The 13,430-nt window shown below is 46.3% G+C and overlaps 3 protein-coding genes; 2 read left to right on the top strand and 1 right to left on the bottom strand.

Annotated features, from left to right (window-relative positions):
• Positions 1 to 829: 829 nt before the first annotated feature.
• Positions 830 to 1,927, top strand: GSTUM_00005414001 (uncharacterized protein; the record flags this gene model as incomplete). XM_002837484.2 has 1 exon in its annotated part: positions 830 to 1,927. Exon 1 carries the CDS (start codon positions 938 to 940, stop codon positions 1,925 to 1,927), a length of 990 nt encoding a protein of 329 aa, XP_002837530.1. The 5' UTR covers positions 830 to 937.
• A 1,685-nt stretch (positions 1,928 to 3,612) lies between these two features.
• GSTUM_00005413001 (uncharacterized protein) lies at positions 3,613 to 5,934 on the top strand. XM_002837483.2 has 8 exons: positions 3,613 to 4,014; positions 4,080 to 4,099; positions 4,152 to 4,218; positions 4,307 to 4,410; positions 4,484 to 4,535; positions 4,603 to 4,749; positions 4,864 to 4,976; positions 5,062 to 5,934. The coding sequence occupies exons 3-8, from the start codon at positions 4,176 to 4,178 to the stop codon at positions 5,107 to 5,109; spliced, it is 507 nt and encodes a 168-aa protein (XP_002837529.1). The 5' UTR covers positions 3,613 to 4,014; positions 4,080 to 4,099; positions 4,152 to 4,175; the 3' UTR covers positions 5,110 to 5,934.
• Positions 5,935 to 6,581: 647 nt separating this feature from the next.
• Positions 6,582 to 11,094, bottom strand: GSTUM_00005412001 (uncharacterized protein). XM_002837482.2 has 6 exons: positions 8,806 to 11,094; positions 8,516 to 8,708; positions 8,053 to 8,462; positions 7,859 to 8,000; positions 7,582 to 7,795; positions 6,582 to 7,525 (listed from the first exon to the last, which is right to left on the bottom strand). The coding sequence occupies exons 1-6, from the start codon at positions 9,916 to 9,918 to the stop codon at positions 7,066 to 7,068; spliced, it is 2,532 nt and encodes an 843-aa protein (XP_002837528.1). The 5' UTR covers positions 9,919 to 11,094; the 3' UTR covers positions 6,582 to 7,065.
• Between the last annotated feature and the right edge of the window lie 2,336 nt (positions 11,095 to 13,430).

Below are 13,430 nucleotides of genomic sequence, written 5' to 3'. Positions count from 1 at the left end.
CACAAATGAAACGAGTGTTGTCTGAGTCTTCTTAGACAATCTCCATTTACAGAAACGAATCTTGATTGGCCTACACAACTCTGAAGTCTATCAGGTTGTCTCTGCCTAACACATACCCCATCTCTATAAGTACCTCCTCCTATTACAGATGATGAGTTCTTTTGTCCCGGGTGACAAAAGCCCAAAGTCTTGCCTTCTCAGCTTCATTGAACATCACCGGCCGGCTAGAATGAGGCTGATTAGAGGAGAAATCACCATTAAGTCTTGTATAATAATAGATTTTCTAACATGTGTAGTAGTCTAAATCTTCCTGGTTTCTGATCTCCTATATCATAGCTCCAAGTTAATAATTAGTTTTCACCTTTCATTTGTAGTTCTTAATATTATTTTTTTGTTTTTTACCTACCTTCCAGGTCATTCCTGCTTTTTCTCACAGAGTAATAATTTGCATGTGCTCATCACACATAGTCTCACAGCCCTTCACACTCCCTCCTGCTGGAATACAATCCCCTTGACGTCCTTTAGCTCTTATTGTGAAGAAGAAAAGTAAAAAAAGCAGGTAATACAGTGATTGAAATTGCAGTATCAGTTTAATTGTTGAAGTGAAGAATGATGGGGTACTCAGAGTTTTGCTATCGTGACATATTTACTAATCGCTACAAGTGGCAGCAGCCTATTGGTCATTGGCTGGAACATCTACAACGAATCAGCTCGGTTTCGACAGACTTACCCACAACCCCCGGTACTTTATATCGTAATTATTCATCAACTCCGACGTAACAGCTGCCCCTTGGAAACATCTTGCACACAACACCCCACCAAGATCCCCCTCTGCGATCTAAACCAAGCCTACGATAGCCCTGTCGAGCGCGGAGCACCGCATCACAAACAGAAACCGGCATCACGACCACAGTTAGCACCCGGTCCCTACCCCCTCATGGCTTCGTTAGAGTTCTTGGCCACCGAACTTCTACTCAACATCGTTCAATATGTCGAGACCCCCGAAGAATTCACCACCGTTGACGGATCCAAGGAACAGCCATCGCTCAAAAACTTGTCCTCGACATGCAGGCGGCTTCGCGCTGTATGCTTCCCGTTCCTTTTCCGTTCGGTGAAGCTACCCCTCGAAAAAGGACACACGTGCAAGAGCATTGAGGAATTGCGCAGTTTCATACTGAACAATGCTTTGGAGAAAACGATCGAGAGCATAGGGCTGGCTATGGGGTCGCAGTGGAATGAGGGGAAGGTTGGATTAGAGTTGAAGAAGTTTCTCTGGGAGATTTCCGTGAAATCCTTGTCAATACGTCAGTACCGAACCCACCACACTCTCCGAGAGAAGTCAGCTCGGTGGCCATACTTTCTCGCTACGCTCGAGAGGCTACGGCTCGAAGAGGTTGACGACGATAACGATCTCAAAATACTGCTTTTGAAGCAGTGCCCTATTCGCCTGCTCCATGTAAACGATGGCAACTTTCGCTCTCTGTATGAGGAGGATGATAAATATTTTCTGGGCAGGGCGGAATCTGGGCCCGGGATTACATCCTTCAAGCCCTCTGCATTCCCCAACCTTACTACTGTAGTCTACCATGCTGCCTGGCCACCATATAACCGCTTCGATGGTTTCCTCGAATTTGTCTCGAAATTGCCTGCCATCAAGGTACTCGAAGTGAAGCTTATGGGGGATGAAGATCTTGAATTGGATCTTAAGAGGAAATCCTACAAGCTCCCTCCTGATGCCATCCGGTTCATAGAAGTGGTTTCGGCATACCAAATATTGGCGTGGAGGGTAGGGACCATCGACAGCTTGCAACGCCTGGTTATTCGTGATCACCGCATTCCCTATCACGGGGAGACAGACCCCCCACAGTCCTTCGCCGAAGGCCCCGTTGGCACTTACCAGAGACAGAATGACACACGGACGCAGTGAACAGGGGCTCGAGAGCTGCAGGCAGAGATTCTAGACTGATGACAAGGAGGAAGGTCACAAGTACGGTACAGTAATTGGGATTGGACATACTGTAGTTAGGGGTAAATATATTTTTTACTACTATATTTATAGATATTTATTTGTTTTATGAGAGGAACATATACATTGTTGTGTAGGAGCCAGATTCACATTTCCATATTCTGGCCTAGTGTCGGGTTTTATTGCTTATCTCACGCGATAGTACCGTACAATACTCGTACATGATGAAAGGGGACCAGCATAATAGACACTATAAGGACAAATACTGGTATGGTATGGCACTAGGATTTGTAGGATAACGAAAACAGTCACCATAGAGGTTGTCACAGGTTCAATGGTGCTACAGGAGGTTAATCTGCATACCCCGCCCACCCCATTTCGTTGGAGAAAATCTACACAATACCAGCGAATCCCGGTCCCTCCCTGTAGAATACCAGCCAACATTTGCGAATGCCAGCAAAATGCAAGGTTTCACCCATGGCCAAGAAAATAACTCTTCAACTTCTAAGCAGGAAAACACAATCATAAAAAATTATAAAAAATCGAATTTTTTTTTTGGAAATAAAACAGCATTGCATGTATTTATTAGAATTTTTCCTTTTCTGGGGGAAGTCTTAGAGACATATTAGGAAGAGAAAATGTGATTTGTGAGAAAAAAAGCGATTTCTTGAGGTGCTAAACAAGGTAATAAACATGGGTTTCAACACAGCTTGGCACAAGCATTATCCTAAAAAGGAGATTTATTAACAAATTTTAAGCGACACTGGCTATCTACCTAATTATTTTTTATCTTTAAAAAATATTCTAAAATTTAGAAGTGTTTCTGGTTTACTCTCTTGAATTTTTGGAGGTTTTTTTTTATCGAATTTACATGAGTGATTCTGAAAGTAGGATTTGCCCCAATAGATTTATTACTCTAGTTAAAGGTTAGCTAGTATTCTACAGTGAATGTCCGTGACACGCTAGTATTGAAAAGGTTTCCCCCATTTCGTTGACTAGAGGAGGCCTGCCACTTTCTCTGGAGATATCTACCGTTTCATACCTGTATCTACAGTATACTGTACGAGTAGAGTACCTATTAGATTCCCTGCATTCCTGTCTTTGATGGGAACCTACTACCTATATATTGCTAAAAATCATGAATTACCTTTGAGTAAACATTTCTCTTTGGTATTCTTACTTGTTTATAGCTACATTTGATGGCCGAATATACAACATGTTGAAAGGTCATGATATTCAGGGTATGGTGATGGGGTTTGTTGACGTATGCCTGGTGCAGTCAAGTCGGGGGACGGTACTCTGCAGGACAGTGGTGACCGCTGTGGAAATGAGCCCCTTTTCATGAAATAGTTACCGGAGCAGTCATCATATCATCATCATCATCATTATTATTAATTGCTCCGGTGAACAAAATTTTGATGCAAATATCGTCAATATGGAGTAAAAGTGCAAGATATTGGGGGTGAAATTTCATTTCTTTCCCATCATATCATACCTGAAGGGATCATCCGGTCTTCACAGCCTGGGTCCAATTTACGGCCCCTTTTTTTGTGGGAGGCCCATCCCTGTTTTTCCCTGTTCTCGTTTCCGAGTGTGTTCACCTCGTCTCCCACGCAATCTTCAATTTCTCCCACACAAAGCTTCCATAACTACATCACACACCTACTCCCCACACACAAATCTCCCCCTCCAATTACTCCCCCGAGGTCTCCCAAAGAAATAGCCATTACTGCCTTTTCGCTCTTCTTTAGCTTCACGTCAAAATACTTCTCTCTGCCCACGACACGTCCGAAAACCCGATTATCTTTTCGCGTCGGTTGTTGTCGCGGCAACACCCTCCACGTATACAATCCAGACAGGCCCTCCCATCCACAAGGCTCTACTACTGTACTCGTACGAGGCTCGCTCCCCTCCTTTTCATCTGGTCGAAAGAAATCAAAACCTTTGAACTCCTTTCCCGGAACCCACCGTCAAAAAGGTTCAAATAAACACGTTAACTTGTCGCTGCTCTTCTTAGAAGCAGCAAGACCACAAGTTCAAGATGGGTGGTAGGTGATCGAAATCCTATTCGCAGATAGGAGATAATTTCGAGGAGACTAATGTTTTCCGACAGGCTCCATATCAAAAGTCATGGTAATATTTTGCTAGGAACATTTTAAATGAGTTATTACTGACCTTGGGCCAGAGTAAACTGTTTGGAACGAAGGAAATGAGGCTACTCATGTTAGGGTTGGATGCGGCTGGAAAGACGAGTATGCCCCGTTTCCGGAATTGCTTTCAGCCCCTCTCTGTCGTCCACTGCTTAGAGGCTAATTGTTTTTTATTTTTATTTTCATCCAGCTATTCTCTACAAATTGAAGATTGACCAGGATGTAACAACAATTCCCACAGTCGGCTTCAATGTTGAGACCGTAACTTACAAGAACGTCAAGTTCAACGTCTGGGTGAGTTTTCAGACAATCGCCTGATTACAAAACTTTCTGCGGGGTCGAGGCTGACGGTGACTTGTTAACGTAGGATGTCGGTGGTCAAGACAAGATCCGTCCTCTGTGGCGCCATTACTTTTCTGGTGAGTGCCCCAGTTCCACAGCACTCATCCTGTCGTGTTCCGGTGTCTAATAAATCTTTCGATGCAGGTACCCAAGGCCTGATTTTCGTTATCGACAGTCATGATCGTGACCGTATCGATGAGGCAAGGCAAGAGTTGCACAGGATTATTCAGGACCGAGAGATGAAGGAGTCCCTCCTGTTAGTCTTCGCTAATAAGCAAGATATCCCTGGCTGTGAGTAATCCCTATCTACCATTTTGAAGAGCCAGGTCGGAGCGTCGTATTGGATCCCGCAGCGCGAGGTCAGCTCACCGTGTTGCAGAATTTAGCTGACACTATGCAAATTAGGTATGCCGCCTTCAGAGGTGACAGAGAAGCTTCAGTTACACAAACTGAAGGACAGGGTCTGGTATGTGGTTCCTAGTTGTGCCACTACTGGCGAGGGATTGTTTGAGGGATTGGTATGTCTTTTCTCATTTCACATGGATGTTTTATTTCGTGCGCCTTGGGGATACTGGGGGAGTTGGTGCTGACTTCCCGTAACAGGGCTGGTTGTCCAACAATGTCAAGACGCAAGCTCCCGCCCGGAAGTAGACAATTCACGTCGTTCCATGCTATTATAACTTTAGGCAGCTATTGCCCATAATAGCACTAAGCGGAACTGATGCTGATGTCGGGTTGTATGATATAAGCCCCGTCTCGGACTACGAGCAGGGCCCACTGTAGAACCGTTTATTTGCCTTTTATTGTCATCTCATGCTCTGGGTGTTTTCTTTACTTGGGTGCTTCACGTTGGTTATCGCCTTTTTTCTTTTTTTCTTATATTTTCTGCTACTTATTGCCCTTTTAATTAATGAAGTTACGGATATTTCAGCCGACTCTTATACACCCTCTTCCTTCCTTCTCTCACTTACTCATTTACCGAGCCCATCTCTCATATCCTCAGCGTTATCTATCTATTTCCTTATATCCCGAATATTCCTCCATTTCAAAAATACATCCTCTGCGATCTACATCTATTTTCTTTCCTCACCCCCCATGCATTGCATTTTACCTTTCATGATGCTCCACGAATGTTTGCACGAGAATTCAAGTTCTTTTTTATTCTCCCTCTTTTTATTCTTTTTTTTTTCCCCTCCTTTTGTTACTATTGGTCTTTAGCTTTTCCGCCGAGCCCAGAACCGGGAGTCGCGTTTTGATATTACTATCATACTCCCAATAGTGGGGATGGGGCGGTAAATAGAGAACTTGTTGGCACCAGCACTCCTGGGTGGAGTACTGGGTAATGTGTAGTATAAGTCGGCAGTATATTGAGAGAATACCCTTTTTTCTTTACCTCTCGCTTTGGGAAGTTCAACTCTGAACGTCCTGTTTGTTTTCTTGTTCATTGTGCTTAATTGACAAGAGAGTGTATATGTTATGCGAAACTACTGGCGCAATGTCTGGCTTCCTAAAACCGCGTGTGCGAACGGGGTGCCAATCTTCAACGATCGTAAACCCCGCCATCCACCACCAACCACACACAGTGCACCCACCCAGCGTCATGTCATCGACCCCTGCCCGCCGGAGCAAACGGCTCCTTCCGTGAGGCGTGAATGTTAATCTTGCTTGACGGGTCGGCCCACCGTATATCGTACCACGGTGGGCATCACCATGATGCATACGGTAAATTCGATACTATGCCGGAGTAGGTACTTGCATCATAGCTAAATTACAAAGTTAATATTTATTATCAACTCTTGTAGCGGGAATGTCGACATATTATTTTGTGCTGTGTTGCGCAAGGTCGTTGCGGTACCCGGGCACTGTATCATACAGTACAGTACCGTATCGCGAGTTTGTGGGATTCATTCCTTGTGCCTTCATCAACGTTATGCTATGTCCCACTTGTAAGAAGAGAGAATTATACCTGGTTGGTTGGTTGGGCGGCATGGGCTTTCGAAATAACTATGGTTGAGTTGGCGATGGGCAGAGAAAATCGAGGCTAGTAATACTATGATAAACTGGCAGCCCAGTATAGATAGAGTACAGTATAAATTCGTGATACCGTTCACTATAATTACGGAAAGGGGGGGGGGTGTGGGGAAATTATTTTGAGATTATGCTTGGGGAGAAGCGGAAAGGAGAGATGAGAAAAGTCTAACTTGAGCTGAACAGATGGAACTCTTCCCGGAAATAAAGAAGAAAAAGGTTATAACACCCACCCGGCGGGCCAAGCAATCAAGTATTATGACGAATGGATGAATCCAAAAAATATGCAAAATGAGACTGGCCGTCTATCCGATGCGAGTTCGGTTCCAAGAAGAAAAATGAAAGGAAGATAAAGGAAAGGGAAGAAACAGGAAAATACATTAGATAAGTGGGTGCGTATTTCTTGCTGTACGTAAATTGAGGAGGGAGAGGAATATTAGGGAAAGAGAGGGGGAGAAAACATCAGGCGCCGAGCACACAATTCCTTCTAATGCGACAGTAACTAGGAGAGATCGGAGAACAGAGGAAATATACACAGGGCAATTAATAAATAACACAGAGGGTAGTTGTGTGTATAGTTTAGAAGCTGAAGAGCCCGGATCGCTTCTTGCCAAATGGATACACCACCAACGCTGCTGCGAACAGGCCAACTGTGATACCGATGGCCACCTGGATCATGGAGAATCCAACATCGAGTACTATAGAGTTAAATTGGCTCAATGCAGGTTCTGGTGCTGTTGACGATTTGTTGATCATGGCGTCTGCATTCTGGATACCGGAGACTAAAGAGCCCTGGGCGGCGAGCCCAGAGGGGACTAGGACGAGTATTGCCGGAAGCATGGCGGCAAATGCTAAACCGTGGCCGACTCTTGAATAGAGATTGCCCAAGACCCCGACTGCGAATGCTCCTAGACTATTGGCGACCTGTGGCTGGTTCGCGAATCGTTGGCTAGAAAAGAAGTTGACGACATAGCCAGCCATGGAGATCGCTATCATTACTGGGGCCTGTCGCCACCTAGCTTGGCTAATTGTCAAGAGACTATGGTACGGGTTAGTCTTACCCCATTATTTAAAGATTCAGAAAAGTGTACGTACCACCAGGAAAATGGGGGAACAAACAGGAAGTTCCACCTCCAATCCAACGGATTCTGACACGTCGTAGCAGATGTGGCATTGCTATCAACGAGCCCGTAGAGAGCGGATCCAATCGTGATCCCAAAGCCAAGGAACAATGAGTAGACGATAGCGTAAAACATTCGAACCGACCCTGCCACTAGATTCCTTGATTGAAGCTCAAGGGACCCACATACTTAATGCAAGGATTTAGCGTTCGGTCGTCCGCTAATTCCGGGCCAGGACGAGGGCAACCTACATATGATATAACCAGGCAGAATCAGAGCAATAGAGGCCTGCGCTAGAGCGGAGAAACAGAAAACACTACCCCCGCGAACCGAACCAAAGGCCCTCGCAAGGAAACTCGTTATAACAGCAGCCGATATTTCAAAGACGTTCGACTAGACAAAGGTTAGCAAAAATCCCGAGTGAAAATCCATGAAGAGAGAATACATAAAGCTCGGAGTTCGGTGCCACAATAAGTTTCAAGAACCCAAGAATACATCCAAGAACAAAGAGAATAGGCATATCGGTAAGCCGAGCCTTGAAACCAAAAGGTCCAACAAAAGCACTAGCAATACCAAAAACTGGTATCAAAATCCATGGGTTATGTTTTGGCTTCCGCTTCATGATCTCATCCAGTCTTTTAGTGGCCTCCTCAACCCCGATCATGTCATGGACAACCTCTTTATAAACCTCATGCGTGTCGTGAAGTTTTCCGAGGTCAACGCCCTGACTTGTCCTGACAAGTTGCATTTCCGAAGTGTGCGTCGAGGAATCCCCGAAAGAGATGACCATACAGCCCGGGATATATAAGAATTGCCCATCGATCTCAAGAACCCGAGATGTCATCTTCATGTATTCTGATTTAGGTCAGCAAAAATTCTAACCAAAAGCAAAGGAATTTCGAAAATACCCTCGAGTCTATGAGTTGGGGCTCCATAAAGCATCAAAGCTCTGCAAAGCTTCAAGATGTACTTTTGTCTTGCCAGGGTCTCCGCAATATGAACAGTAATCTGAAGCCAGTCGTTAGAACCCATGCTACGCGAACAGGGTGGACCTAGCCTAAATTTTAAACCAAAATGGAAAATAGCTCGCCTTGATCTCTTCTTCTAAATTAGGCCTAGAAAAGTTTTTTAATATATCGACAACCCCACTACCACCGCTGTGTGGCCGATGCTTCGCCTTTGGTCGATCCTTCCCAACAGCTGGTCCCGCGGGAGATCCAAATGCGGCCCTAGAAGCTACCGGAGGTCCTCCTAGCGATGTGGTCGACGTGTTTGCGCTCTTGGTATACCACTTTGGTGTTGTACGCCCAGAACTCGTTGGGCTTGCTATACCCCCCACGCTACTATGGCGCCCATGACCGCAATAGCTCCCATGACCTCCCGATGGATCATACAGCTTCAATAAACTCCCAAGAACACCTCCGCGATACTGGCTCGGAGGCTGGGCATAGCCCTCATGCTGGTGGGCCACCGGCGTTGCGGTTCCGGACCTCAGGCCGTGGTCCGGGGTTTCCATTCCACTAGCCCTAGACCTTCCGTTCAATACTGTAACTCCTCGTGTTGTGTGCTGTATAACTAATTCATAAGCCTCTCTAATCGCTGTTATCTTGTTCCTTTCGATCCTTGCTGGATCGTTACAGTCCTGCGGTGGGGTATCCCCAAGATCCAGAAACGGTATATCACCAACAGGTGCTCCTCCCTGAGCCTGACCAGCGCCAGCACTATATGCGGTGAGAGTTGGTGAACTACGTGCTGAACTCGGGGCTGAGTAGCTCCCGATTCTCCCCAGCCTAGCTGCTCTTTCTTGAGATGATAATCGATCATTCTCGGTGAATTTGTCGCACTTCTCATTGAGCTCCAAGTCCCCACCGTTGCTGTTAAAACCGAATGCTCTCGGTGGTGCCTTCAACGGTAGAGTGGGAATTTTTGTCGGTGTGTCTGTGATATCAATTGGCGGACCGAAGTACTCGATGCGGGTACATATACGACCAGACGGGGAAGTATTTGGCGAGGTTAGAGTAATTGGGGGTGTTTCTAAGGCAGGAGAATCAGGAGCCGGGTTGTCACTGTTAGAGGATTGACAGTCCTCTGGAGACTGAAGGTTGAAGGTATGTCTGTTGTTCTGGACGTCCAAGACCTCCCCAGAGCCAAATCGTACTCTGTGATTACCGCGAACTCGCTCGCCATTGGAGCTCCCCGGCCGACTGCCGCCACGACTAGAGTTTTCTGAACTGTCGTTGACTTCCGATGCTTTCGGACCATCTAGAAATGAATCCGTGGCTAATATCGATGAGGGTGGAGGGTTCGGCATGGCCCCAGGGTAAAGGGGAGGCTTATTTGATAAGCCGGAGTACCTGAATACTCAATTGCCGCGAGGGGTGATAATACTGAGTATCAAGTATAAGTATAGGTATACTTCAGGGTGTGCAGGAAACGGGAGAGAAAACAATTGAACCTTAAGGATTTTAGACCAGAATAAAGTAGAGCAAAAATAGAGCAAAAAATTGGTGCCTCAAAAGGACCGACTAACTAGACCGCCTGTTCAGTGGGGGGTATACTTTCTCAAGTGGAATATCGCAATATAAGTTCCAAGAAGTGAGATATAAATAAATAATTAATGGGGGAAGGAGAGGGGGAAGATGAGGAAAGGAGTAGGAGTGTGGGAAAAAAGTCCGGGAGGTTCGGGATAGATGGAGAATGTATCCCTCATAGATGTGTACACCGGAAATTCGCTCTATCGATTCAGAGAGGCGATTTCCTAAGTGCCCGTCACCACCACCATTGCCATTAATATCACGGCACAGAGGATCTAACAGGAACCACGGAAGCCATGCCCTACTATCGTAAAGCGCCGGCAACATCTCGATACCGGTATCAGGCACAAAAAATGGCTACTTTCGCAGCGATATCTCCTTCACAGGTTCAACATTCCAGCTTCCAGCATTTGTCTTGCGGGAAGCCTCGACCATTCACCCGAGTGCGTGGGTACGTTATAGACAATCTTAGACCAAAGCAAGACGAAGGTTTGATATCATGGGCCTTCCAAGAACAGACAAAGGCGGTGAATAAGGATACTGTTGCCAATTGAAAAATCTGATCTAGTCCACCTTGGGCTCAGAGCTCCTTCCTGACAATCAGTGCCCGAGTTTGATGGCCATTGAACTTAGCCCCTCCTTCACCTTTTCCCTTTTTCCACCAAAAAGGTGAAATTTCCTTTCCCCCAACGGTGCCAATGCGTGGGGATCTGTTGGATGGGTTTCCAGTTTGGGGGAGGCGTTAGCCCGGAGGCTCCTTGATGTCCAAGGAACCCGATAGCGGTTGCTTCCCTAGCGCGGAAAAACTTCTCGAGGCCCGTGCCTTGGGTTAGAGTACCGGTATGATAGGAGGAGGACCGGCTGGATCTCCCCTTAGTTGGCGTGCAGCCCTGTAGGACGCTTTCAATCCCGGAGGTTAGAGTGATTCTCGCACTACCGTTAGGGTACGGCACTGTACGGCACTGTATGGCTCTGGTGTGGCGGACACACACAGTTGATGACTGACCCAAGCGCTGTACGGTATCTTAAACACCAGGTAGCGGCATCAATATCAAACAAAACATGGGAAGACTTGAGTCTTGTCTCCGGTACCGTAGGTGACACCAGCCAGATTGCTTTAAAACAGGTGGTAGGGCGAGCTCCCCAAAGTATCGAGATACGGCAAGCGCATACCACCACCAACACGTGTGAATTCACCAATACCCATAGAAACAATTCCATTACAGCCCGGCTCCTCAAAACGGTCATGCAGGTAGCGCAGGTCCAGAAGCTCTTCTCATGTAGTTACGGGAACCTTGCATTATCTATTGACCCTGCGCACAAGTTGCGCCTCGAGAAAATACCGGTACCAGCACTTTCTCCCTGTTCATCCCTTCTCGTGCGGCCAACGCCACTCTTGGGGGAGAGGGGAGAAGAAAAGGAACTTTTTTTTAGAGACATAAATAGAAATTTTCCCTCGCACCACTCGCCCTCTTTCGTGCCCACACAGCTGGAACGTGGCCACCACCCTTTCCTTCCGTGCTTCGATAACAGCTCCCCCCGTCCAAGCAATATGCCTACTAGTGAGCGACTCACCTCAACAAACCTTATCAATTCACTCGAACCGATGTACTATACCCTACTATCCTCAAGCTACAGCCGCCGCCGCACGCGTACACGCACGCACGCACATTCCCCCTCCAACAGAGAGGAAATAGGAGATATCAGAATGAGTGAATGGGAAAAAAATATCATACACATTAGGTACTCGCAAGCGGATTACCTACCGCTGACTATCATTACTGCTCTCTCTTTCTGGCTCCACTCTTTCCGCAATTTTCTTTACTTTCTCGATAACGATAACCCAGGAATCACCCTACCGTCCCCCCCCCCACTCCAATATCGAACTCGATAACCCAACCAATCAACCAGCCAACGAATCATTTCTACACCTCCCAGCCTACCCGTAAATAACAGGCACAAGCACCCACTAAAATACTCTTCAGGTAGCGGATGCTATGGGATGCTTGACAATCAGCGGGGCTAGGGGAGTTGTCCGAATCAATGAACAGCTGAAAAATCGCTAGCTGTAGACTAATCCTATCCCTCTGTCCCCGGGAGGTGCCTACTTCCCCGACCACCAGGCATTAAAACGGCGCTCGAGTGAAGCACATTACAACGCAGACCTGTAGTCTACTGGACTCGACCGCACTGATTACGAGTGATGCCGGTAGTATATCCGTCACGTGCCTTATCCGGGCACACCGCCACAGGAGGTTCAGCCAGATCTTTCTTATCACACTTCACGTGACGTATATATCTATCGGCCCTATTTTGCACCACGAGACGACTCAAAAGAAGGGAGAAACTTTAATGTCCGAATGTCGTGATCCTAAAGACGTTCTTTAAACCACGGCACATACCGAGGTTCATGCCCTTACCGTAGTCCAAGAGCACAGACGACGGACGGCCCGCGATCAATACCGTAGCTTAACTTACAGTAACCCTAAAACAATACTTGACTTTTGTTTTGAAACTTTTCTTCTTTCTTACTGCGCTCCCGTGAGGCAGCATGCTACTTGTGTGCAGATTGTGAAGAACTCTCCTCAAATCAGCGACGAAACCCACGTCTTATGATTGAATTTTTTCTTTCTCTGAGGGAAAAAGGAAAAATAATTATAATCAATGCTGAAATTCGAGCATTATCAAAAAAAGTAATCCTCCATTAGGGGGGTAATTCTGGGAACACCAGAAAAAGCATGCATTCCAGCACAGTGTCATGAACGAGCACAGTACAGTACTTGTAATGAGAAGGGGAAATGAAATAACAATAACAATAATAACCAGTAACGATTGGCCACGACCATTAATTATATGTTTTGTTCTCCAGTTCTTGCTTTTGTCGAGTTCAATATGGTAATTTAGTCTACGGTAGCTCTGATTTGGATAAACATCTGACAGGGCGCTTCACCACTACTATGATAATTATCTAACCACTCATCTCCGCTGCGTACAGTACAGTACAAGTTATCATACCATGAATTCATGGTCTACCCTTGTATTAATAATATCAAATGCTAATGACAATGAACGTTCCCCACGATGAAACGAAAAGAGAGAGAGAGAGAGGGGGGGGGGGGGTTGCCAATATCTGCACGGCACTCCACCATTATTCCTCTCCGCCTCTCCTGTCTTTTTCCACTCTGCGCTTCTCACCTCTTCCATCGCTCAATACTCTTAACTTGACCCTTAGAGAGAGAGAGGGTCTGGTGGAGGAATCATAAACGCTGTCGCAACGTCTATGGTACTT

This window comes from Tuber melanosporum (genome assembly GCF_000151645.1).
Source record: "Tuber melanosporum whole genome shotgun sequence assembly, scaffold_19, strain Mel28".
In the NCBI taxonomy this organism is placed as follows: Eukaryota; Fungi; Ascomycota; class Pezizomycetes; order Pezizales; family Tuberaceae; genus Tuber; species Tuber melanosporum.
The sequence above is the reverse complement of the archived record's forward strand: the minus strand, read 5'-3'. Positions and strand labels throughout refer to the sequence as shown.